This window comes from Anomaloglossus baeobatrachus, unplaced genomic scaffold (genome assembly GCF_048569485.1).
Source record: "Anomaloglossus baeobatrachus isolate aAnoBae1 unplaced genomic scaffold, aAnoBae1.hap1 Scaffold_5064, whole genome shotgun sequence".
Lineage (NCBI taxonomy): Eukaryota > Metazoa > Chordata > Amphibia > Anura > Aromobatidae > Anomaloglossus > Anomaloglossus baeobatrachus.
In genome coordinates, this window is record NW_027444422.1 from 1 (window position 1) to 23,200 (window position 23,200).

General features: G+C 48.7%; 2 protein-coding genes across 2 annotated transcripts; one reads left to right on the plus strand and one right to left on the minus strand.

The window, feature by feature from the left end:
• Positions 1–443: 443 nt before the first annotated feature.
• On the plus strand, positions 444–14,260 carry LOC142282325 (Fanconi anemia group M protein-like; the record flags this gene model as incomplete). Its single annotated transcript, XM_075332969.1, has 4 exons — positions 444–616; positions 901–978; positions 4,572–4,730; positions 14,204–14,260. Coding segments are annotated over 4 exons (467 nt in total), but the record flags the coding sequence as incomplete, so codon positions are not given.
• On the minus strand, positions 14,002–19,682 carry LOC142282324 (heme-binding protein 2-like; the record flags this gene model as incomplete). The annotated part of the gene is made up of 3 exons (XM_075332967.1): positions 14,002–15,554; positions 19,262–19,445; positions 19,541–19,682. Coding segments are annotated over 3 exons (498 nt in total), but the record flags the coding sequence as incomplete, so codon positions are not given.
• Between the last annotated feature and the right edge of the window lie 3,518 nt (positions 19,683–23,200).

Genomic DNA, 23,200 nt, shown 5'->3' on the forward strand with positions numbered 1-23,200 from the left:
TCTTCATTATGATATCTCCTTAAGTAGAATCTGTCGACAGATTTCAGTGTATGAGCTACATATATCATGTCGTAGACCTGATGAGACTGGTGTACTTGCTTTAAAGAAATAAATCTTATCAGAATGGTTGTATATCAATCCTTTGTTAAAGTATACACCTCGCTGTCCCCTCCCGTGTGATTGGCAGCTCCTCAGTGACCTTCCTCCCAGCATTCCTAGCATGAATGATGGCTCCTTAGCGCCGCTCCTCCCTGATGCCGTAGTTTTACACCAGCCTCATCAGGTCTAGGAGCGCTTGTCAATACAGTGTGCAGTCTGTGTTGGAAAATCTGGTGACATTCGCTTTGAGTTCTAGCAACAATATTTTGCACCCTTCCATGTCGTGTTTTCAGCCATGTCCCCCGGGCCTCACTGCCGTCCTTGTATCATCCTTGTACTTACAGGAGCCACCCAGGCGCATATCCGGAAAGAATTATGGCAGAAACATCGAGTCTTCTTCCTAACCCCACAAGTCATGGTGAATGATCTCACCCGCGGCGCCTGTCCGGCTAGTGACATTAAGTGCCTGGTCATCGATGAGGCTCACAAGTCCCTCGGCAATCATGCCTACTGCCAGGTAAGCGAGCGGTGCCGGGACGCGCGCCCTCTTCTCTGATGCTGAGCACCCACTTTCCTCCAAATCTGTGCTTTTTTTCACTCTTTTCTCTGGCATCACCGCTTAGCTCTGTTTACTGGAACGCTGCAATTCCAGAAGATGCCTTGTGATCATGTGGGGCGCTATTTCATGGGGGAAACAAAGTAGTTTTTCTTCTTTTTTTTTCTTCTTTTCACAAAATGTTTGAGTTATATAGAAGTAAATGGTGACACTTTTTTTTTTTTTTTTTTTATTTTCTTTTCCAGGTTGTACGAGAGCTGAACAATTATACCACGCAGTTCCGTATCTTGGCTCTCAGCGCCACCCCCGGCAGTGATACCAAGGTGAGGAGGGGTTAAGCCTGTAGTTCTGAGCGCCGCAGGCCACACAAGGGCCAGTCTGTGTCTAAACCAACCTGTTCACGACTAAGTGCTCACTCCGTCTGTGCACTCAGGAAAGCCTCCGTCATCATAGGCACAGTTTACCGGAAGCAAAACAAAGGAGGTCTTGGGTTTTTTGTTTTTTTTTGCAAAGCATCCATTTATTTGTATAGGAAAGAACAGTAGACTGTGCTATATAAAACACCTCTGCAAACCATAAACCTCGGTGTACATGTTTTCTCCAAAAGGTGGACGAACACCGATGCATCCAACAACCCACTCGTCCATCCACCTACCCACCCATTCATTCATTCATTCATTCATTCATTCACCTGTCCGTCCGTCTGTCCACCCAAGTCCATTCACCTACCCATTCATCCATCCATCCATCCATTCATTCATCTACCCATTAATTAATTCATGCATTTATTCATTCATCCACCCGTCCGTCCACCTACTCACCCATCCGTCCATCTACCCACCCATCCATCTATTCACCTACCTATTCAGCCATCCGTTCATTCAACTACCCAATCATCCATCCATCCATTGATTCATTCATTCACCTACCCATTCATTCATCTACCCATACATCCATTAATTCATTCATCCATTCATTCATTCACTCACCTACCCATCCATCCATCCATCCAGACTGTGGCTGCTGTTAGGATTTATGTCTAACAGTAGCAGAAGTTGCACATTGCTTAATTCATACATTCATGGGATGCTGCTCATTAAAAGGGTGGTGGTCCATGGCTAGAGACCACTTAAAAATAGCTCCAGACTGTCATTGCTTCTGCAATATAAACTGAAAAATAAGGAGCGCTGATAGTGTAATACCAACAGATCAGTGAGGTAGATCAGGAAAAATACACTCACCTGAAAAGGTTGTGATAGTCACAACCACTGATAAAGCATAGGATGATGGCGTCTGCTGCAGCCCCACGTGGATGTGCATACAAATCAGAGTGAAGAGGGGGTTAATGCCGCGCATCAGCCAAAATGAAGATGTAGCACGTTGATGTTATAAATGTATTCTTTTATTCCATCGGTCTACGCGTTTCGAGGCTATACCTCTTCTTCAGGACCAGTGCATCAACATAGTAACAACATAGTATTGCTTCTGCAATCCCACACTTAGCAATGTTACCCAACCACCGGCAGATCGCAGAAGTGTTGCTCAGTTGGGAGGTAAATGTAGTTTTATATATTGTTTACTTTTTTATTGCATCAGGGTCAAGAGGTTAAAGCACCACTCCAAGTTTCTTTGTTTTTTTTTTTTAAATTCCACCGTGGTGCTTTAAATTGAAGTCTTATACACCCCCTGTCTTTACTCACCTTCCAGCGGCTTCATCTTTTATCACCGCCGCTTCAGTCAGTTTCTGGTGATTTGGGACCTACCGGCAGCTCTGTTATTTCATGGAGCCGGAGGTCCCAACTCAATACAAGTCTATGAGAGCCTCAATCTGACCTTGTTCTCTCTCATAGACTTGTATTGGGAGCTTGTGACATAACGTCTGATTTCTGGGTAGTCAGGCACAAGATGATGGCACCGCGGGACCAACCAAGCAGCACCGAAAAAGGACGAAAAAACTTGAAGGGGAGTATAACACCGAGGGCAGAGGGCTTCAATTTAAAGCACCACTCCAGCATAAATGAATCCCTAGGTCCATATTCAGACATACAGTCAGGACCAGAAATATTTGGACAGTGACACAAGTTTTGTTATTTTAGCTGTTTAGAAAAACATGTTCAGAAATACAATTATATATATAATATGGGCTGAAAGTGCACACTCCCAGCTGCAATATGAGAGTTTTCACATCCAAATCGGAGAAAGGGTTTAGGAATCATAGCTCTGTAATGCATAGCCTCCTCTTTTTCAAGGGACCAAAAGTAATTGGACAAGGGACTCTAAGGGCTGCAATTAACCCTGAAGGTGTCTCCCTCGTTAACCTGTAATCAATGAAGTAGTTAAAAGGTCTGGGGTTGATTACAGGTGTGTGGTTTTGCATTTGGAAGCTGTTGCTGTGACCAGACAACATGCGGTCTAAGGAACTCTCAATTGAGGTGAAGCAGAACATCATGAGGCGGAAAAAAAAGAAAAAATCCATCAGAGAGATAGCAGACATGCTTGGAGTAGCAAAATCAACAGTCGGGTACATTCTGAGAAAAAAGGAATTGACTGGTGAGCTTGGGAACTCAAAAAGGCCTGGGCGTCCACGGATGACAACAGTGGTGGATGATCGCCGCATACTTTCTTTGGTGAAGAAGAACCCGTTCACAACATCAACTGAAGTCCAGAACACTCTCAGTGAAGTAGGTGTATCTGTCTCTAAGTCAACAGTAAAGAGAAGACTCCATGAAAGTAAATACAAAGGGTTCACATCTAGATGCAAACCATTCATCAATTCCAAAAATAGACAGGCCAGAGTTAAATTTGCTGAAAAACACCTCATGAAGCCAGCTCAGTTCTGGAAAAGTATTCTATGGACAGATGAGACAAAGATCAACCTGTACCAGAATGATGGGAAGAAAAAAGTTTGGAGAAGAAAGGGAACGGCACATGATCCAAGGCACACCACATCCTCTGTAAAACATGGTGGAGGCAACGTGATGGCATGGGCATGCATGGCTTTCAATGGCACTGGGTCACTTGTGTTTATTGATGACATAACAGCAGACAAGAGTAGCCGGATGAATTCTGAAGTGTACCGGGATATACTTTCAGCCCAGATTCAGCCAAATGCCGCAAAGTTGATCGGACGGCGCTTCATAGTACAGATGGATAATGACCCCAAGCATACAGCCAAAGCTACCCAGGAGTTCATGAGTGCAAAAAAGTGGAACATTCTGCAATGGCCAAGTCAATCACCAGATCTTAACCCAATTGAGCATGCATTTCATTTGCTCAAATCCAGACTTAAGACGGAAAGACCCACAAACAAGCAAGACCTGAAGGCTGCGGCTGTAAAGGCCTGGCAAAGCAGTAAGAAGGAGGAAACCCAGCGTTTGGTGATGTCCATGGGTTCCAGACTTAAGGCAGTGATTGCCTCCAAAGGATTCGCAACAAAATATTGAAAATAAAAATATTTTGTTTGGGTTTGGTTTATTTGTCCAATTACTTTTGACCTCCTAAAATGTGGAGTGTTTGTAAAGAAATGTGTACAATTCCTACAATTTCTATCAGATATTTTTGTTCAAACCTTCAAATTAAACGTTACAATCTGCACTTGAATTCTGTTGTAGAGGTTTCATTTCAAATCCAATGTGGTGGCATGCAGAGCCCAACTCGCCAAAATTGTGTCACTGTCCAAATATTTCTGGACCTAACTGTATATTATGAAGAGTCACCAAAAACAGGCAAGTCAAACTACAAAAATGTCAATTTTATAGTAAAAAACTATGGCCCCACTATGTCTGACTGAGTGTATACAGCAGACCCCTGTGCTGACTATCCTCCAGTAATCACATATGGCAGTAGTGCTGTCAATCAGGAAATTAAATACCGGACGCTAAATCCGTTTTTTTTTTTTTTTTTTTTTTTTTTTTAGTCTGTGCAGCAAGTGGTCTCAAACCTGCTGATTAGCCGGATAGAGCTGCGCTCGGAGGACTCCCCGGACATCCAGCCGTACTCCCACGAGCGGCAGCTGGAGAAGTTTGTGGTGCCTCTGGGAGATGAGCTGGCCGCGGTGCAGAAGTCCTACATACAGGTGAGCGCCGGCCGGTACACCGTGCATCTAAGCTTGGCGCCACGCTCAGCCTTTTCCTTTACCAGATGTCATTATTGTGCAGTAATGAGCAGAAAATGCTGTTTCTTGTTGTTATTGTTTTTTATTTAAAATGGTTTTAGTAACCGCAAACCTTTTCTGAGAGGGTTAATGACTTCTTAAAGGGGTTGTCTGATGTCAGTTACTTGTGGATCTGGAGGTTAGCCGGGCCTCTGACTAATTATGTACACAATATAATACAGTTCATTCAGTTATGTTGTTTTTGGTCTTTCACACCCTTGATGGCTGTGGCACTGTGACTTGGCTCAATTATTTGAAGGTGGTTGTATGTTTAAAGGGTTAATCCTCTTAAATACAATCGTTATAATGAATGATGAGTGGGCACTATCATGCTTTGTAACTGTAACTAGTGATGAGCGGGCACTACCATGCTCGGGTGCTCAGTACTCGTAACTAGTGATGAGCGGGCACTACCATGCTCAGGTGCTCAGTACTCATAACTAGTGATGAGCGAGCACTACTATGCTCGGGTGCTCAGTACTCGTAACTAGTGATGAGCGGGCACTACCATGTTCGGGTGCTCGGTACTCGTAACTAGTGATGAGCGAGCACTACCATGCTCGGGTGCTCAGTACTCGTAACTAGTGATGAGCGAGCACTACCATGCTCAGGTGCTCTGTACTCGTAACTAGTGATGAGCGGACACTACCATGCTCGGGTGCTCTGTACTCGTAACTAGTGATGAGCGGACACTACCATGCTCAGGTGCTCTGTACTCGTAACTAGTGATGAGCGGGCACTACCATGCTTCGTACTTGTAACCAGCAGTGAGACATTTGGACGGGCTCCTCTACTATATTCTCGGGTGAGCTCAGGTTAGGCTTCTATTTGATTGACAGCTGAGACGTATTTTCCGATCCTTCCTTCCATTGTATGTAGCATTTTGCTTGTTAGCGCGGCTTTTTCCAGAATTCTTGCAGCTGCCAGGACAGATATTGTAGTTTCTTCGCCTCTGGCCTATTCAGACTGCACCTCGGAGACAGTAAATTACAGGGCATGTGCGAGACATTCACCTTCATAAAACGTTCAACGTGTCTCGGCGCCGGGACCCCCATGATCACGAAAACGAAGCCCCCCCCACTGCGAGTGAATATAAGACTCTGTTGAGCTCATCATTCATTTTGTAGGAAGCAGCCCTTGCTCTTTTGATCTATGGGGGTCTTAGCACCTGAAAACCCACCGATCCAAAATGTCTTATGTTACCTTGCTGTTTTGATTCATCAAGATGCCCAGGACTTACAGTAGATCACTAAAGTGAGTACACCCCTCACAATTGTGTAAATATTTTCTAAAGGCCACTTTACACGCTGCGATATCTGTACCGATATCGCTAGCGTGGGTACCCGCCCCATCTGTTGTGCGACACGAGCAAATCGCTGCCCGTGGCGCACCACATCACCCGGACCCGTCACACTACTTACCTGCCTTCGACGTCGCTGTGACCGGCGAAACGCCTCCTTTCTAAGGGAGCGGTTCGTTCAGTGACACAGCGACATCGCAGCTGCGTCACTGAACCGCTGCCCAATAGAAGCGGAGGGGCAGAGATGAGCGGGACGAACATCCCGCCCACCTCCTTCCTTCCTCATTGCGGGCGGCCGCAGGTAAGGAGAGGTTCCTCATTCCTGCGGTGTCACACGTAGTGATGTGTGCTGCTGCAGGAACGACGAACTAATCGTTACTATTGCAGTAACGATATTTGAGAATGGACCCCCATGTCACCGATGAGCAATTTTGCATGTTTTTGAACGATGCAAAATCGCTCAAAGGTGTCACACGCAACGGCATCGCTAAAGCGACCGGATGTGTGTCACCAATTCCGTGACCCCAACGAGTTCGCTTGAGCGATGTTGCAGCATGTAAAGCGACCTTTATATCTTTTCATGGGACAACACTGAGGCTCTGTCCCTGTGATACAATGTACAGTGTTAGTGCGCAGCTTATATAACAGGGTAAATTTGGTGTCCTCTAAGGGTACTTTCACACATCCGGATTTTTGCTCTGCGGCACAATACGGCGTTCTGCAGAAAAACCGCAACCGGCTTTTGTAACGCCGATTGCGGTTTTTTTTGCATTGACTTACATTAGTGCCGCATTGTGCCGTAGGGGCTTGCGTTCGGTCCGGTTTTTGCCGCATGCGGCAGATTTAGCCGATGCGGCGGCCGGATCGAAGTACCCTGCAACGTTTTTTGCTCCGGCAAAAAACACCGCATCGCGCCGCATCCGGCCGCTGCGGCGCATTTTTCAATGCATCCCTATGGAGGCCGGATGCGGCGCGATGCGGAAAAAACCGCATCCGGTCGCCGCATGCGGTATTTTCCACTGCGCATGCTCAGTAGCATGCCGCAACCGGAAAAAACCGGACCGGCCGCATGTAAAAACGTATGCAAAGGATGCGGTGTTTTCACCGCATCCGTTGCATAGTTTTCACAGCCGGATTGAGCCGCAGGGCTCAAACCGGATGTGTGAAAGTAGCCTTACTCATCACACAGCCATTAATGTCAAGAAAAGTGAGTACACCCCTAAGTATAAATGGCCACATTGTGCCCCATTAGCCATTTTTCCCTCCCCGGTGTTATGTGACTTGTCTCAGGTGTGAATGAGGAGCAGGGATGTTACATTTGGTGTTATCTCTCGCACACTGTCTCATACTGGTCACTGGAGGACAACATGGCTCCTCACGGCAAAGAATTCTGAGAATCTGAAAAAAAGGATTGTTGCTCTACATAAAGAAGGCCGAGGATATTAGAAGATTGTCACCACCCTGACACTGAGCTGCAGCACTGTGGCCAAAACCATACAATGGATAACAAGACAGGATCCACTCAAACAGGCCACGCCATAGCCAACCAAAGAATTTTTTTGCACGTGGACAGCGTCCTATCCAGAGGTCGTCTTTTCAGAGTAGATATGAGTGCTGCCATCATTGCTGCAGAGGTTACAGGGGTGGGGGTCCACCTGTCAGTGCTCAGATCATACACTGCAGAGGTTATAGGGGTGGGTGGGGGGGTCCGCTTGTCAGTGCTCGGACCATACGCTGCACACTTCAGAGGTTATAGGGGTGGGGGGGTCCGCTTGTCAGTGCTCGGACCATACGCTGCACACTTCAGAGGTTACAGGGGTGGGGGGGAGGGGTCTGTCTGTCAGTGCTCAGACCATACACCGCACACTTCATTACGTTGCTCTGCATGGCTGTCGTGCCAGAAGGAAGCCTCTTCTAAAGATAATGTAGAAGAAAGCCCCCAAAAGTTTTCTGAACACAAACAGACTAAGGACGTGGATTATTGGAACCATCTTGTGGTCTGATGAGATTAATATAAAGTTTAGTTCAGATGGTGTCAAGCGTGGGCAGTGGCTCCAGGTGAGGAGGACAAAGACAAGTGTGTCCTGCCTACAGTCAAGCATGGTGGGGGAGGGTTATGATTTGGGGCTGCATGAGAGCTGCTGGCTCTGGGGGGCTACAGGTCATTGAGAGAACCATTAACCAATATGTCCTGTGACAAACTGAGCATGATTACCTCCCTTCATATTCCAACATAATATTGACCCCAAACACTTCCAAGACGAGCACTGCATTGCTAAAGAACCTGAGTGTAAAGGTGCTGGACCGGCCGAGCATCTCCAGACCTAAACCCTATAGAGCATCTGTGGGGCCTCCTCAAAGGGAAGGTGGAGGAGTGCAAGATCTCTAACATCCACCAGCTCTGTGCTGTCATCATGGAGGATGGAAGATTATCCAGCAGCTCTAGTGACTTCCATACCTAAGAGAGTTAAGACAGGGCTGGAAAATAATTGTGGCCACACAAAATATTCACACAAAGGGCACAATTTGGCTATTTTCACATAGGGGTGTAATCACTTTTGTTGCCAAATGTTTATGCATTAATGGCTGTGTGCTGAGTTATTTAGATGGCACCAAATTTACCCTGTTATACAAGCTGCACACTGACACTGTACATTGTATCACAGGGGCAGATCTTCAGTGCTGTCCCATGAAAAGTTATAATAAAATATTTAAAAAATGTCAGGGGTGTACTATCTTTAGTGATATACTGTATGTCATCAATTTCAGTGCTGTGGTGGGTCCAACAACTGACATCCTAATCGAGCAGAGGTTTTGTGGCAAACATAAATGATGTACGCAGCCGGATCAGCTCCTCTCCATACGCTGTATACAGACCATTTATGGTACTGCAGCTCAGCGTCCCGTCACTTTAATGGGAGCCCAGCAGAAGTGCCCGGCAGGAGACACTGCAAAGTGTACGGAGCAGTGTGAAATCGGATAACCACCTGATTGGTGCTGGGTGTGACTAGGGATGTGGCTTTACTATCTTTTTGTCCTGCTGCAGGCAGGGCAGAGGGGGGAGGCTCCTGCTGCAGGCAGGGCAGAGGGGGGAGGCTCCTGCTGCAGGCAGGGCAGAGGGGGGAGGCTCCTGCTGCAGGCAGGGCAGAGGGGGGAGGCTCCGGCTGCAGGCAGGGCAGAGGGGGGAGGCTCCTGCTGCAGGCAGGGCAGAGGGGGGGAGGCTCCTGCTGCAGGCAGGGCAGAGGGGGGGAGGCTCCTGCTGCAGGCAGGGCAGAGGGGGGGAGGCTCCTGCTGCAGGCAGGGCAGAGGGGGGGAGGCTCCTGCTGCAGGCAGGGCAGAGGGGGGGAGGCTCCTGCTGCAGGCAGGGCAGAGGGGGGGAGGCTCCTGCTGCAGGCAGGGCAGAGGGGGGGAGGCTCCTGCTGCAGGCAGGGCAGAGGGGGGGAGGCTCCTGCTGCAGGCAGGGAAGAGGGGGGGAGGCTCCTGCTGCAGGCAGGGCAGAGGGGGGGAGGCTCCTGCTGCAGGCAGGGCAGAGGGGGGGAGGCTCCTGCTGCAGGCAGGGCAGAGGGGGGGAGGCTCCTGCTGCAGGCAGGGCAGAGGGGGGGAGGCTCCTGCTGCAGGCAGGGCAGAGGGGGGGAGGCTCCTGCTGCAGGCAGGGCAGAGGGGGGGAGGCTCCTGCTGCAGGCAGGGCAGAGGGGGGGAGGCTCCTGCTGCAGGCAGGGCAGAGGGGGGGAGGCTCCTGCTGCAGGCAGGGCAGAGGGGGGGAGGCTCCTGCTGCAGGCAGGGCAGAGGGGGGGAGGCTCCTGCTGCAGGCAGGGCAGAGGGGGGAGGCTCCTGCTGCAGGCAGGGCAGAGGGGGGAGGCTCCTGCTGCAGGCAGGGCAGAGGGGGGAGGCTCCTGCTGCAGGCAGGGCAGAGGGGGGAGGCTCCTGCTGCAGGCAGGGCAGAGGGGGGAGGCTCCTGCTGCAGGCAGGGCAGAGGGGGGAGGCTCCTGCTGCAGGCAGGGCAGAGGGGGGAGGCTCCTGCTGCAGGCAGGGCAGAGGGGGGAGGCTCCTGCTGCAGGCAGGGCAGAGGGGGGAGGCTCCTGCTGCAGGCAGGGCCGAGGGGGGAGGCTCCTGCTGCAGGCAGGGCCGAGGGGGGAGGCTCCTGCTGCAGGCAGGGCCGAGGGGGGAGGCTCCTGCTGCAGTTTGTTGTCTTAAAACTAGTAAAAGGACAGTGAGGAGGAGGGAAAAAACAAATGGAATAGTTACTATGTCTTAATTTTAATTGTTAAATGGTGAAAAACATGGAAAATGCCATAAAGGTCCTGATGGGTTGTTTCATGACGGCATTGACATATGCCATCAAATTCGGGGATGAACTGCTGTAATCACTGTCAGTTATTGTGTGACAGTGGTAACCGAGCTGGGAACGGACTGCGCTGCATCTTTTATGGCAAGTTGTGAGGAGCTGGACCAATGGACATAGAGTGAACCTTTTCCAGCACCGAGCGCTGGTTAGGCTGCTTTCACACTACGTTTTTTTAGCATGCGTCATGGACGTATTTTTTGCTGTAAGAGCGGATCCTGTTTTTACAGCAAAAAAAATGCATACAAACGCATGTTATTTTGCAGGATCCTGTCACTTGAAGTTTATGGGCAGGCATTGGAGTCATGTGATCGGGAGTGAGGGGAACTGAACGTGATAGACTGGGAGCCGGCATCTGACAGCTGCGGAGGCTCGTAACCAAGGTAAACACCGGGTAACTTGCTTGGATACCCGATATTTACCTTGGTTACGAGCGTCTGCACATGTAAACATCGGGTAACTAAGAGAAGTGCTTTGCTTGGTTACCCGATATTTACCTTGGTTACTTGGGTCCGCAGCTCTCAGGCGGGGGACAGGGACAGGGACAGGGACAGGGACAGGGACTGATCACGCGAGGCTGGTTTCTGGGCATGCTCAGTAGAGCAAGCAGGATCCTGCCTATCAGCATGCCAGCGTTCACATACATTTGCGTACAGTATAGTCAGGATCCAGCAATTTGCAGTATTTGGATGCAGCTCAAAAACGCTACAAGTAGCGTTTTTGAAAAATGTTAAACTGCAACTCCCTGAATCCTCACTATAACGCACGCAAACGCACATGAAGGCATGTTGACGCGAGTTCATTGCAAATGCATTGAAATGAAAACTCATTTTCACTGGATTCGTTTTTGTGTTAAAAAAACGTTCAGGACGCATGTTTAAAAAAACGTAGTGTGAAAGCAGCCTTATGTTGACCTTATTGTTGTCTGATTAGTGATATGCTTGCTGTTGTGAACACATTTGGACTGGGTTCCGTTTTGGGGCTCCCTCTTGTGGCCAGTGCTGGTAGTAGAGTTGGTCTGCTTAACATAAGCCAGACAGCTGATGATGATTGGAAATCAGACTGCTCAGACTGGACCTATATAACTGAGTAGTGTGCTCTTGGTCTGGGCCGGTGATCAATGTTGTCTCCTGTGGTGCTGTGGACATTCTGGAGCCTGCCCTATTTTCTGTTTCTATCTGAAGTCCTTGCAGATAAGTTTTGTCTTTGTATCTCTTGCTGGTTTGTTTCCACTTTCTTGTCGTTTTTATTTCTGTGGTACTAAAGGTACTGTCACACATAACGAGATCGCTAGCGAGATCGCAGCTGAGTCAGGGTTTCCGTGACGCAGTAGCAATCCCGTTGGCGATCTCGTTATGTGTGACACCTACCAGCGATCAGGCCCCTGCTGTGTAATCGCTAGTCGTTGTAGAATGGTCCAGGTCATTTTCTTCAAAGGCGATGTCTTGCTGGGCAGGACCCATCGCTGTGTGTGACACTGTGTGACAGGGTCACAGTGACTGCTGAGATCGTTATACAGGTCGCTACTGCGACCTGTATTGTTCCTGCATCGCTGGTAAGATCTGACGGTGTGACATCTCACCAGCGACCTCCCAGCGACTTACCTGCGATCCCTATCAGGTCCCATGGTTTTCGGGATTGCTGGTAAGTCGTTGTGTGTGACTGAGCCTTAAGGCTTGTCGCCTGGTTTTTCTTGAGTGGAGTCCTGGGTGGAGTTGGATTATTCCCTGCTGGGAATGTCTGTGTACCTTGCTTCATATTCTGCAATGTATTTTTGTTTTTTCATGCTTTATATAAATCTCAGTCCTTCCTCTATATTAGTGTTTTGTTTGGATCCCAGTAACACCAGAGTACTGTTATAGTTGGGGAGAGGCCATGTGGTCTCAAACTTTTTTCCTATCTGGTGTGTTGGTTTTTTTAGGGTATTGCGCGGCTGCAGACAGAGTGCTCTTTTCTGTCCTTTCCTATATAGATAGTTTGGGCCTCATCTTTGCTGAATCTGTTTTCTACCTCTGTACTGTATTTCCTCTTGTCTCCCCGGCTTTATATGTTTGGGGGCTACCTATATCTTTGGAGGACTGCTCTGAGGCAGATTAGCTTTCCTTGTTTTTCTCTCTTTAGGAACAAATAGCTCTCCGGCTGTGTCGAGGCGACTAGGTCATCGTAGGCTCGTCCTACGGCTACTTCTAGTTGTGTTGTCAGTTACAGGTCTGCAGTCAGCTGAGATTCCAAACACTCGGGTGATTCTCTGGGTTTCCTAGTTTCTACCCCTTTTGATCCTCCTCGATCACTGAATCATAACAGCTTGCTCTGTTTAAAATGCTCTAAACGAGAGGCTCAGTGGCCCCTATAAAGCCATTGCTCTCCCTGTATCAAAACCTGTCTCTCTCCATGGATTATAATATAATCAGCCCTACAGTAGGACTGGGCTTCTGGAACCTTCTGCATACTTTGAGCTACATGTAGCAGATGTGTATGGGGGTGGGTGTGAGCACTTCTGCCCATCCAGGGAGAGTGAAAACAACAAGCCACGTGTTTGGTCAGTGAGTTGGTGCTGAGACGTGGAGGGGTGAGGACCTGTTATTGCGGCCAGGTCCTGGTGATCATCGATAGAATACAGCGGCATGAGCAGAAAACACATGATACGAGTGCGGTATCCGTCGTGTGGATGTGAGGCACTGTCATAAGGACTATTGTTGCCGGCTGGAACTGGATGCACGTGCTATAGCTGTGATATCTATAGTCTGGAGTTGAGGTACTGTCACAGTTAGGTTTCTACAAACATCACTGACTGTCATGGCGTCATCGGGTTCTGTTCAGACTACTGATTGTGATACTGTGCCCGATTAACTTCTCTGAGGTCTGTAATCAGCACAAGGTTACTTGGGTGTCGACCAACCAGTTCTTCTCTGCTGGTCTGCTTGTGAGTCTGCTTTGATCACATGTTGTGGGGGAGCCAATCACATCTGCTCCCCTCCTATATAGGCTGAGTGGACACTTCCATTAATGCCAGCTATAGTTTATCTTAGCTGGTCTGATGAGGTGTTGTGATCCAGACTAACTGTTGGGTGTAGTACTTGTTGCTGTGAGTGGTTGTGCAGTTAACCCTTGTTGCTTTTTGTCGCTACCTTCCTGCTCTTGCTTTTCTTTTGAGTCTCTCATTGTTAGTTCATATATGTTTGCAGTGTGTCAGAGTTTTTGTTTCCCCTTATCTGTCTTAATCTGTATTGCCTGTTCCTTCCCTGGTGGGAGGAATCGGATCAATTCTAGTCAGTTTAGTCAGGCAGGGGATTTGGGCATCTCTACCATTAGGGGTAACCCTGGGGTTAGTGATAGCCTAGGGTCCCCTATAGTGAGGGACAGCATTGGAGCCCCTGACCCCCGCTATCCAACAGTCACATTGTAACAGGTACTATCCTGAGGACGTAATCAGACCGCAGTCACACAGCGGAGCGCCCGGGTACGTGACCCCCTCTGTTTGCTGCTGACATGCCCGCCGTCCCCTGGCCCTATTAATCTTAGTCTGTACATAAAGAAGCAGCGAGCGGCTCCAGGATAAAGCGTCCACAATTTATTCCAATATAGACTTTTCTTACAGCACGGTTACTAAAATATATATGTAGCACAAATAAATACATGTTCACCCCTCTACAGCCGGCGTCATCGGAGCCGCTGTGCAGCGTTTGTCAACAAATTCTTCATATACTATTTTCTTATTTGTACATTTTCAGAATAATCTGATTAATAATCCAGAGCGAGATGGGAGATTACCGCTTTCTAATCCTGCGGGAGGACGGCTTTATTGCTTAGGAACATCGGCATTATATTGATGGTATTTATTAGGCGTCTGCGTGGAGTCAGACATGATGTGGATATAGAGGGTTAAACGGACTAAATGGTGGGACTATGGCGGCCTTCGTTGCGTCTTCAGCCTTGGTTGGTTGGTTATTGTGAAATAATAGGAAAGGCCATTACTCTGTGGGACCATCACTGATCCTCAGACTGAAGTGAAGCCATAGGCGTGCGTTAAACCGAGATTTAAAGGGAATCTCTTAAGATTGAAACTGTTGGTATGGCCGTATAGGTCGTAGACTGACCATAAAAATGATACCTGCCTTGTAGTAATCCTGTATGCCAGCGCTGAGAAATCAAGCTTCAAAGTCATGTAAAATTGGTCTGGAAGTGCATTGGGGCGTGGCAAATGAAGGCTGATGCACTCAAGGGCGTGGGGGCGCGCTGGAGGGCGTGGGGGCGCGCTGGAGGGCGTGGGGGCGCGCTGGAGGGCGTGGGGGCGCGCTGGAGGGCGTGGGGGCGCGCTGGAGGGCGTGGGGGCGCGCTGGAGGGCGTGGGGGCGCGCTGGAGGGTGTGGGGGCGCGCTGGAGGGTGTGGACACTCCCCCGATGCACTTCAGGGACCTCAGAGCTTGGTTTCTCAGCACTGGAACATCAGATTACTACAAGAACATATAGGGCCACATGGTGGCTCAGTGGTTAGCACTACAGTGGTAAAATCTGGACCCTTTTAATTTGTGGATGCCCACGGAGCAGAACGTGAAGGCAAGTCCTTTCGACTGATATCATCATCATCATCATCATCCATCATCCATCATCATCCAGGAATGAAGAATTTAAGGTGACGTGTGGCCTTTAGAGGGGGGATTTATGACTTTTCTTGAAGATATGCCCTTTCCATAGCCCATAGCCATCACAGGGGTTGAATATTAATCCTATCCAATCGGCTACTGCAGGTAGTGTCCGTACGTGCACTCAGGCGGCAAATCTCCAAGGAACAGATGGTTGAGAGCGATGCCGGCCCACAATGACCGGCATGGGAGAAGCCACCGTTCTTGAATCTCATGATGACCACGTCCATTGGGGCCACCGCTGTCTGTTCGCTCACGGTGTACGCCCCCCCCCCCTCCCCGGGCAAAGCTTACGGCCTCTGCAAGAACCAGATCTCGTTCCGTCTATTGGCAGCCGCTGGGTTCGTGTATCCGGCAATGATAAACGTGTCTTGTAAGCACAGCTCCGGAGACTCCAGCAGCTCGGCCAGCAAGGAGATCTCCTGCATGATGGACTCTTCGTTGGTGGCTCCAGTGAAGGCTCTGAAATAAGAGAAGAAAGGGTTTCACATGGAGGACTGTAGACCACCAAGGAGCTTTTGTAGGGTTTTCACATTTGAAGCGGTGGCTGGTGAGCAGATACACTGGGTGATAGTGATGCCAACATATCAATCAATATATACCTCACTCCTGGAACCCTCAAGGATCAGTCCCCATAAAGGAGACGGGTTGGAGCTGTAGTACCAGGCATAGCCACCATTAAAAAAAAAAAATGGCGCTATTCCAGATGAACAGTGCAGGGCCCTTTCAATCAGGTGGTCTGTGGGGGTCCTGAAAATTGCACATTTGATCAGGAAGATCAAGATCTGGAGACCACAACCATGCACAATGCTTTTACTCCTTTGATATTCCTTCTACCCCTCCCTCTATGCCCTCAATGGGGAGGGTGGACTAAGCCTCTGTTGGAAACTCCCAGCTCGGTGATTATCTCCTATACAAATAAAGAATTGGACATGTTGACATTCAATATGCCTGATCTGTTCTTTTTTTTTTTGCCTACAGTGCCCTCATTGGGGAGGGGGAAATAATCCCCTGTTGGACACACCCAGCTCACTGCTTGTTTCCTATACGAGTAAAGGATTGGACATGTTGAATTTCAATATGCCTGATCCTTTTTTTTTTTTTTCTTTGCCTACATCTGCCGTTTTAGGTAACTTGAGTCCTCGTGGTACACGTTAAAAAAAATTGTTCAATGCAGCTTTGATTTGAGGAAGAACCATGTAAGTTATCGTTTCTGTAGAAAAAAAGACAAAAAAGGCTGTTCCTATTTTTGGGTCAGACCAACAACTAGGAGGAGCTTAAGTGATGAGATGCTCCTCCTAGTTTGGGAAGTTTTGAGTTACGTCAGGTTGTAAATTTGGTGGGTTTCGCTGAGGATCATCTACTGTGTGTGTTCTTTACTAAAGAAGGGAAAGGTTGCGAGGGGCTGGGGATAGTCTCTGGACTAATATGGAACCAGGTCCAACATGCACTCAGGATTGTGAAAGAAATCCCATAGGAGCGTCCTGGACCTCTCTGAGATCCGCACACTTCTGACCCGGAGCAATGACGGGATGTGGGATTTGGATTCCGTGTTGATCACAAGCCGGTCAGCTGAGAGTCTTGTGCCTGCTCACCCTGACCTGGTTATCCCAATTATATAACAATCCGCCTACACACATCTCATCAGCTCGCCAATTCTCAAATACCGGTAAAGTACATGTATTGTCAGAAAATGACCGGATTTTTTTTTTTTTTTTTTTTAATTAAAAAAAATAGACAAATGAGTAATCTGGTAGTTGTCGCACTGGGGCTTTAACATCTTGTCCTTTCAGGAACAGTTTTCAGGCAGTTCCTTATCATCAGAGGCAGGATTATAATGACTCTATACACAGCGCATAACACAAGATATTACTGCACTTTCCTCTTCCTTCTCAAGACCTTTGCACACGCTCATTAGATGCTTCAACACAAAAGATAAGGATCTGTTCATTGTGTATAATGTACATGTCGTGTTTCCTGAAACAGAAAATTAGATTCTAAACTAACCTCAGTGGCCAGTAACACAGAATCCATCGTTCACAATAGGTAATGTCACCGCTCGCCTCCTCCTCATCCTGTACATTATATACAGTAGATAACACAGGAGTCAACATTTACAATAGGTGATGTCACAGCTCACCTCCTCCTCCCTCCTGTACAATGACTGATAACACCTCTATATACAGTAGATAACTCCAGGATCCTCCATTCACAATAGATGTCACAGCTCACCTCCTCCTGAAAAATGACTGTTAGGTCTATATACAGAAAGTAACACCGTATCAATCATTCACAATAGATGATGTCACAGCTTACCTGCTCCTGTACAATGATTGATAACAGCTCTATACACAACTGATAACACAGGATCCACCATTCACACTGTGATGTCATAGCTCACCTCCTCCTCCTCCTGTACAATGATTGATAACACCTTTTATATAAAGTAGTCAACACAGGATCTACTATTCACAATAGGTGATGTCACAGCTCACCTCCTCCTCCTGTACAATGACTGATGAATTAGTTGGACGGATAGATCCTGGTCGTTTTTGTAATTTTTGTCCTTGTGTCCTGTCTGTTATATTTTGCAGTTTTTTGCCCTCACACGTTTATGATTTATTCTCCTCGGGGGATAACTACCTTCATTCTTATTTTTGTAAAGATAAGGAGTAATTAAATGTGATCAGCGGGCGTCCTGCGGAGGTGTTGTGCGTGGCCGATGCCCCTCTTATTAGCAGGGTTTGTCAGGCTCAGCAGGGGGCTCCGCAGCCGAGATGGTCCCTCCCTGCGTTTTATGTTCTTGTGTCTACGGTTATTCTTGTTCATTTTGTATAAAACCTTGAAGTCGTTGATGTCAGGTTACTCAGACCCTCGTCTTATTGAAACCCAATAATTGTCTGAAATCTGAAAGATGGGAGAAGTGGATTTTCGTCTGGAGTACGCGCTAATCACATCCTGCCAGAACAGACCACATGGATCCGCCACGTGGGCTAAAGCCATTAGGGCTTATTCTTATTTTTGATTATTTAGGAATAAAATGACTAAATGGCCACCACAGCGTTCTCCAAAGGGATTAACTTTTTATGAAGCTTGAGAAGTGGTGCTTTTTGTTTCTATTTTGTAGTTTTGTTTTTGTTGTTTTTTTTAATATGTCCTCCTTTTGGTACATATAGAGTCCTATAGGTCTATAACAAACTAATTGCTGGTAAAGAACAATTTCCATAGACGTTGACATGCAGGAAAAGCATACAATGCAGAACAGTTCCTGCTGGAAGACCCATGACCTAGGATGCAGACCCAGCTTTCTGACACTGGGCACTACGTTGGCACCCAAAATCCTTGGTAATCTTCAGATTTCATGATGCCTTGTATACAGTCAGTGCTAGATCTAGAAAAACAACCCCAAGACATCTGACCTCCACCATGTCTGACTGTGGTTACTGTGCTCTTTTCTTTGTAGGCCTCATTCTGTTTTCAGTAGACCATAGAATGATGTGCTTTACCATACAGCTCTATCTTAGTGCTCACTCATCACTAGTTACCAATACTGGGCACTTGAGCATGGTAATGCCCGCTCATCACTAGTTAAGAGTACTCGAGCATGGTAGTGCCTGCTCATCACTAGTTACGAGTACCGAGCACCTGAGCATGGTAGTGCCCGCTCATCACTAGTTACGAGTACCGAGCACCCGAGCATGGTAGTACCCATTCATCACTAGTTACGAGTACCGAGCATGGTAGTGCTCGCTCATTACTAGTTACGAGTACCCGAGCATGGTAGTGCCTGCTCATCACTAGTTACGAGTACCGAGCACCTGAGCATGGTAGTGCCCGCTCATCACTAGTTACGAGTACAGAGCACCCGAGCATGGTAGTGCACTGCTGGCTCATCACTAGTTACCAGTATCGAGTCCCCGAGCATGGTAGTGCCCGCTCATCACTAGTTACCAGTATCAAGTCCCCGAGCATGGTAGTGCTCGCTCATCACTAGTTACCAGTATCGAGTCCCTGAGCATAGTAGTGCTCGCTCATCACTAGTTACCAGTATCGAGTCCCCGAGCATGGTAGTGCTCGCTCATCACTAGTTACCAGTATCGAGTCCCTGAGCATAGTAGTGCTCGCTCATCATTCTTTTTTTTGTAAAGTCCAACAACAACAATTCCTACCTAGAGAAGACGACCGTCGCTGGCCACTCCTCGATGATAATTTCCTGGTCGGTTGGTTGAGGCGGATCTCCTTGAAGATGGTTTGGGATATAATAAGCCACCGTCACCGATCGTGTGAGTCCTGTCCTCGCTTCATCCGTGTGCACTGTTGTCAGAATTGGGATTGTCATGCCCATGTAGACGCCTAAGAGCAAAAAAAGTCCAACAAAGCTACCTATGAACAAGGCCCAGAGTGAGGACCACCTGGCGTTATCACTCTTGCGGCAGAAGATGTCTTACCAGAGGAGTTTTGTTCACAGATGTATCTCATGAGCTTCATGAACCCCATGCATATACTCTGCTCATACCGCTCTTCTTTCATTTTGATGCACGCCCACTTGGCTTTTCCATACTGCCTTTTCTCGTACATCACTTCTCCGCACTGTTGGGAAAAAAAGGGCTTAAATGCTGTTGACTCCTGTAGCATCACGGCGGTGTCTTCTAAAGAGTAGGACAAACTGGTGCATGGAGAGAGAGCTGTCAATCAGGTTTTTTTGGAGGGGGGGGTGTCTGCATTTCATTGTCTCATAATATAATTGTTTTGCTTACCAAGACCCGCCGTAAAATGGATTACTTCACCAGGACTACCCATTTTTAATGTTCCCTATTATCATGATCTCGCATCTAAAAGGGGTTTTCCCCTGCTATGCATTGGATACCAATACCAGGTCGTCGGGGGGTCTGACACCTGCCCCCCCCCCCCCCCCCCCCCCGATAAGCTGTTACCACTTCTGGCAGCTGGTGGTAACAGTATTTAATTTTAATAGGAGCCGAGCTGCAGTTCACAGCATCTGCCACTAGGCGGTGTCGTTCAAGGTTTGCATCCGACCACCAGAGCTGACAACTTCTCATCTGTGGAGTCCATAGGATCAGAAGCTTTGATGAACCCCATTAAGTGGCTCCCACCGTCCATGTGTTATTTGGTGGTCCACGGATTTGAAATATTTCGCCAGGAGCCAAACCCACCACCAATCTGATATTAAAGGGGTTGTCCATCAGCTTGTCATTGTCTACCACAATCGGGTGAGTAGACTAGTGTGTCATTGGAGTAACGTTTGATGCTACGCGATTTGTCACCCGACCGCCGCAGACGAGCTCTGAATTCCAAAACAGACCACCAGAGCGGCGTGAGTAAGCCCCCGTTTTATTATTTTGAATCACTACTTTTACTGTTGGACAGCCCCTTTAATGACCCACATAAAGTATAGGCTGTCATTGTCAAGTCTTTGCTATCCCCTTTACTTGTTCTTCTACTCTTTTCACTTTTGCACATCGGGCACAGAGACTTGAAAGGGCTATCCAGTGCGATTTGGAGACTTTTCCGCATCGGACGTGAGCATTGCCAAAAAACGCTATGACCCCTCGTAGCTGCTGAGATGGGTGCACGATTGGCAGGTATGGTGCACGTGTTGTCACATCAGAAAGGGTCATGATACATGGGCATGATACCTGCCAATTGTGCAAGCGTCTCGGGGTCGGAACCTCATCGGCCCTCTGGGCGGCACTAGATAACCCTGCAGAATATATTTTAGTCGTTGGTTTAGAAAATGCATTTTCACGTACCCGAGTCAAGTTTTGAAAACAATTCTCAGGCTGTCTGCATTTTCTTCAAAAATGTTCAAGTTTTTAACAGCAGAAAACTGGATGGGCTTGTGCCTTACCGCTTTGGCTTTGCGGCACAGGGAAGGAGTGGGCTTGGGCTTTGCGGCACAGGGAAGGAGTGGGCTTGGGCTTTGCGGCACAGGGAAGGAGTGGGCTTGGGCTTTGCGGCACAGGGAAGGAGTGGGCTTGGGCTTTGCGGCACAGGGAAGGAGTGGACTTGGGCTTTGCGGCACAGGGAAGGAGTGGGCTTGGGCTTTGCGGCACAGGGAAGGAGTGGGCTTGGGCTTTGCGGCACAGGGAAGGAGTGGGCTTGGGCTTTGCGGCACAGGGAAGGAGTGGGCTTGGGCTTTGCGGCCCAGGGAAAGAGTGGGCTTGGGCTTTGCGGCACAGGGAAGGAGTGGGCTTGGGCTTTGCGGCACAGGGAAGGAGTGGGCTTGGGCTTTGCGGCACAGGGAAGGAGTGGGCTTGGGCTTTGCGGCACAGGGAAGGAGTGGGCTTGGGCTTTGCGGCACAGGGAAGGAGTGGGCTTGGGCTTTGCGGCACAGGGAAGGAGTGGGATTGGGCTTTGCGGCACAGGGAAGGAGTGGGCTTGGGCTTTGCGGCACAGGGAAGGAGTGGGCTTGGGCTTTGCGGCACAGGGAAGGAGTGGGCTTGGGCTTTGCGGCACAGGGAGGGAGTGGGCTTGGGCTTTGCGGCACAGGGAAGGAGTGGGCTTGGGCTTTGCGGCACAGGGAAGGAGAGGGTATGGGCTTTGCGGCACAGGGAAGGAGAGGGCTTGCGCTTTGCGGCACAGGGAAGGAGTGGGCTTGGGCTTTGCGGCACAGGGAAGGAGAGGGCTTGCAGTTTATGGCACAGGGAAGGAGAGGGCTTGCAGTTTATGGCACAGGGAAGGAGAGGGCCTGCAGTTTATGGCACTATGGTATTTGAGGGGGCGTGTGTGCTACTCTATTAAATAACTGTGTGGGGGGGCTGCACTTTACTGCATTGAGGGCTTATATATACAGTTGTTTCTAGGACATGATTTTCAAGTGTACAAGGGATCAATTGTGATCTTTGTCGCCAACTTTTAGCTCTTTTCTTTTTAGTTCACTGGCACGGTCACTTTAAGTTTGTGGTGCAATGACCACATGCACGCAGTAATATTTATTTTGTGGGGTCAGTGGAGCGCCCCTGTCTCTTGACCTACAAACAAGGTTCCTGCTTAGCAAAACAAGGCCAGCAGTCAGCACAGCATTAGAGATTGATAATCTGATTTCCTGCTCAGAGATTCCAATAGAGAAAAAAAAAAAGAGGACAGAAAATACAGAAAACCAAAGACTCGTGGGCCGCCCCGCATTTACCATTTATTTATACTTTTACTTTTAGAATCTGAATTACACGATAATAGAAACGGTCCTTTACGGCAGAAGAGGAGACAATATGTAGTTTTGCATTTTCCCGCATCCCGGCCGTCTGCATCCTCAGCAGTAGATCATTGTAATCTATAGCCAGCAACTGCTGTAGTGGCCGGGATTAGAGAAAACTCCTATCCCAGCTGTTAAACTCCTTTAGATGCCACAATCCATAGCAGTTGCAGCTTGTAAACATTGAATGTAGTATTATAGGATACCCCTTTTAATTTTTGCATTAAGGGTACTTTCACACTTGCGTTAATTTCCTTCCTCACAATCCGCCCTTTTGGAAAACAGCGGAATCCGTTAACGGATTCCGCTGTTTCCCATAGACTTGTATGGATGACGGATTGTGCCAAAAGTACCTGCGTTGCTTCCGCTGGCCGATGCTGCGTTGCGTCTGCCGGGCGGAAGGAACGCAGCATGTAACGTTTTTTGAGCGGCGGAATCTTCTATTGTTCACTGCGCATGCTTTTTTTTTTTTTTTTTTTTATCACAGACACTTGTCTTTTGTCTCTCGGTGGCCGAACGTTCAGCTGAGCGCCCGGCCGCCGGCATGTGGGAGCACTCAGCTGAGCGCCCGGCCTCCGGCATGTGGGAGCACTCAGCTGAGCGCCCGGCCGCTGGAATGTAAGAGCGCTCAGCTGAGTGCCCGACCGCCGGCATGGGAGAGCGCTCAGCTGAGTGCCCGGCTGCCGGCATGGGAGAGCGCTCAGCTGAGTGCCCGGCTGCCGGCATGGGAGAGCGCTCAGCTGAGTGCCCGGCTGCCGGCATGGGAGAGCGCTCAGCTGAGTGCCCGGCTGCCGGCATGGGAGAGCGCTCAGCTGAGTGCCCGGCTGCCGGCATGGGAGAGCGCTCAGCTGAGTGCCCGGCCGCCGGCATGTGAGAGCGCTCAGCATAGCAGCCG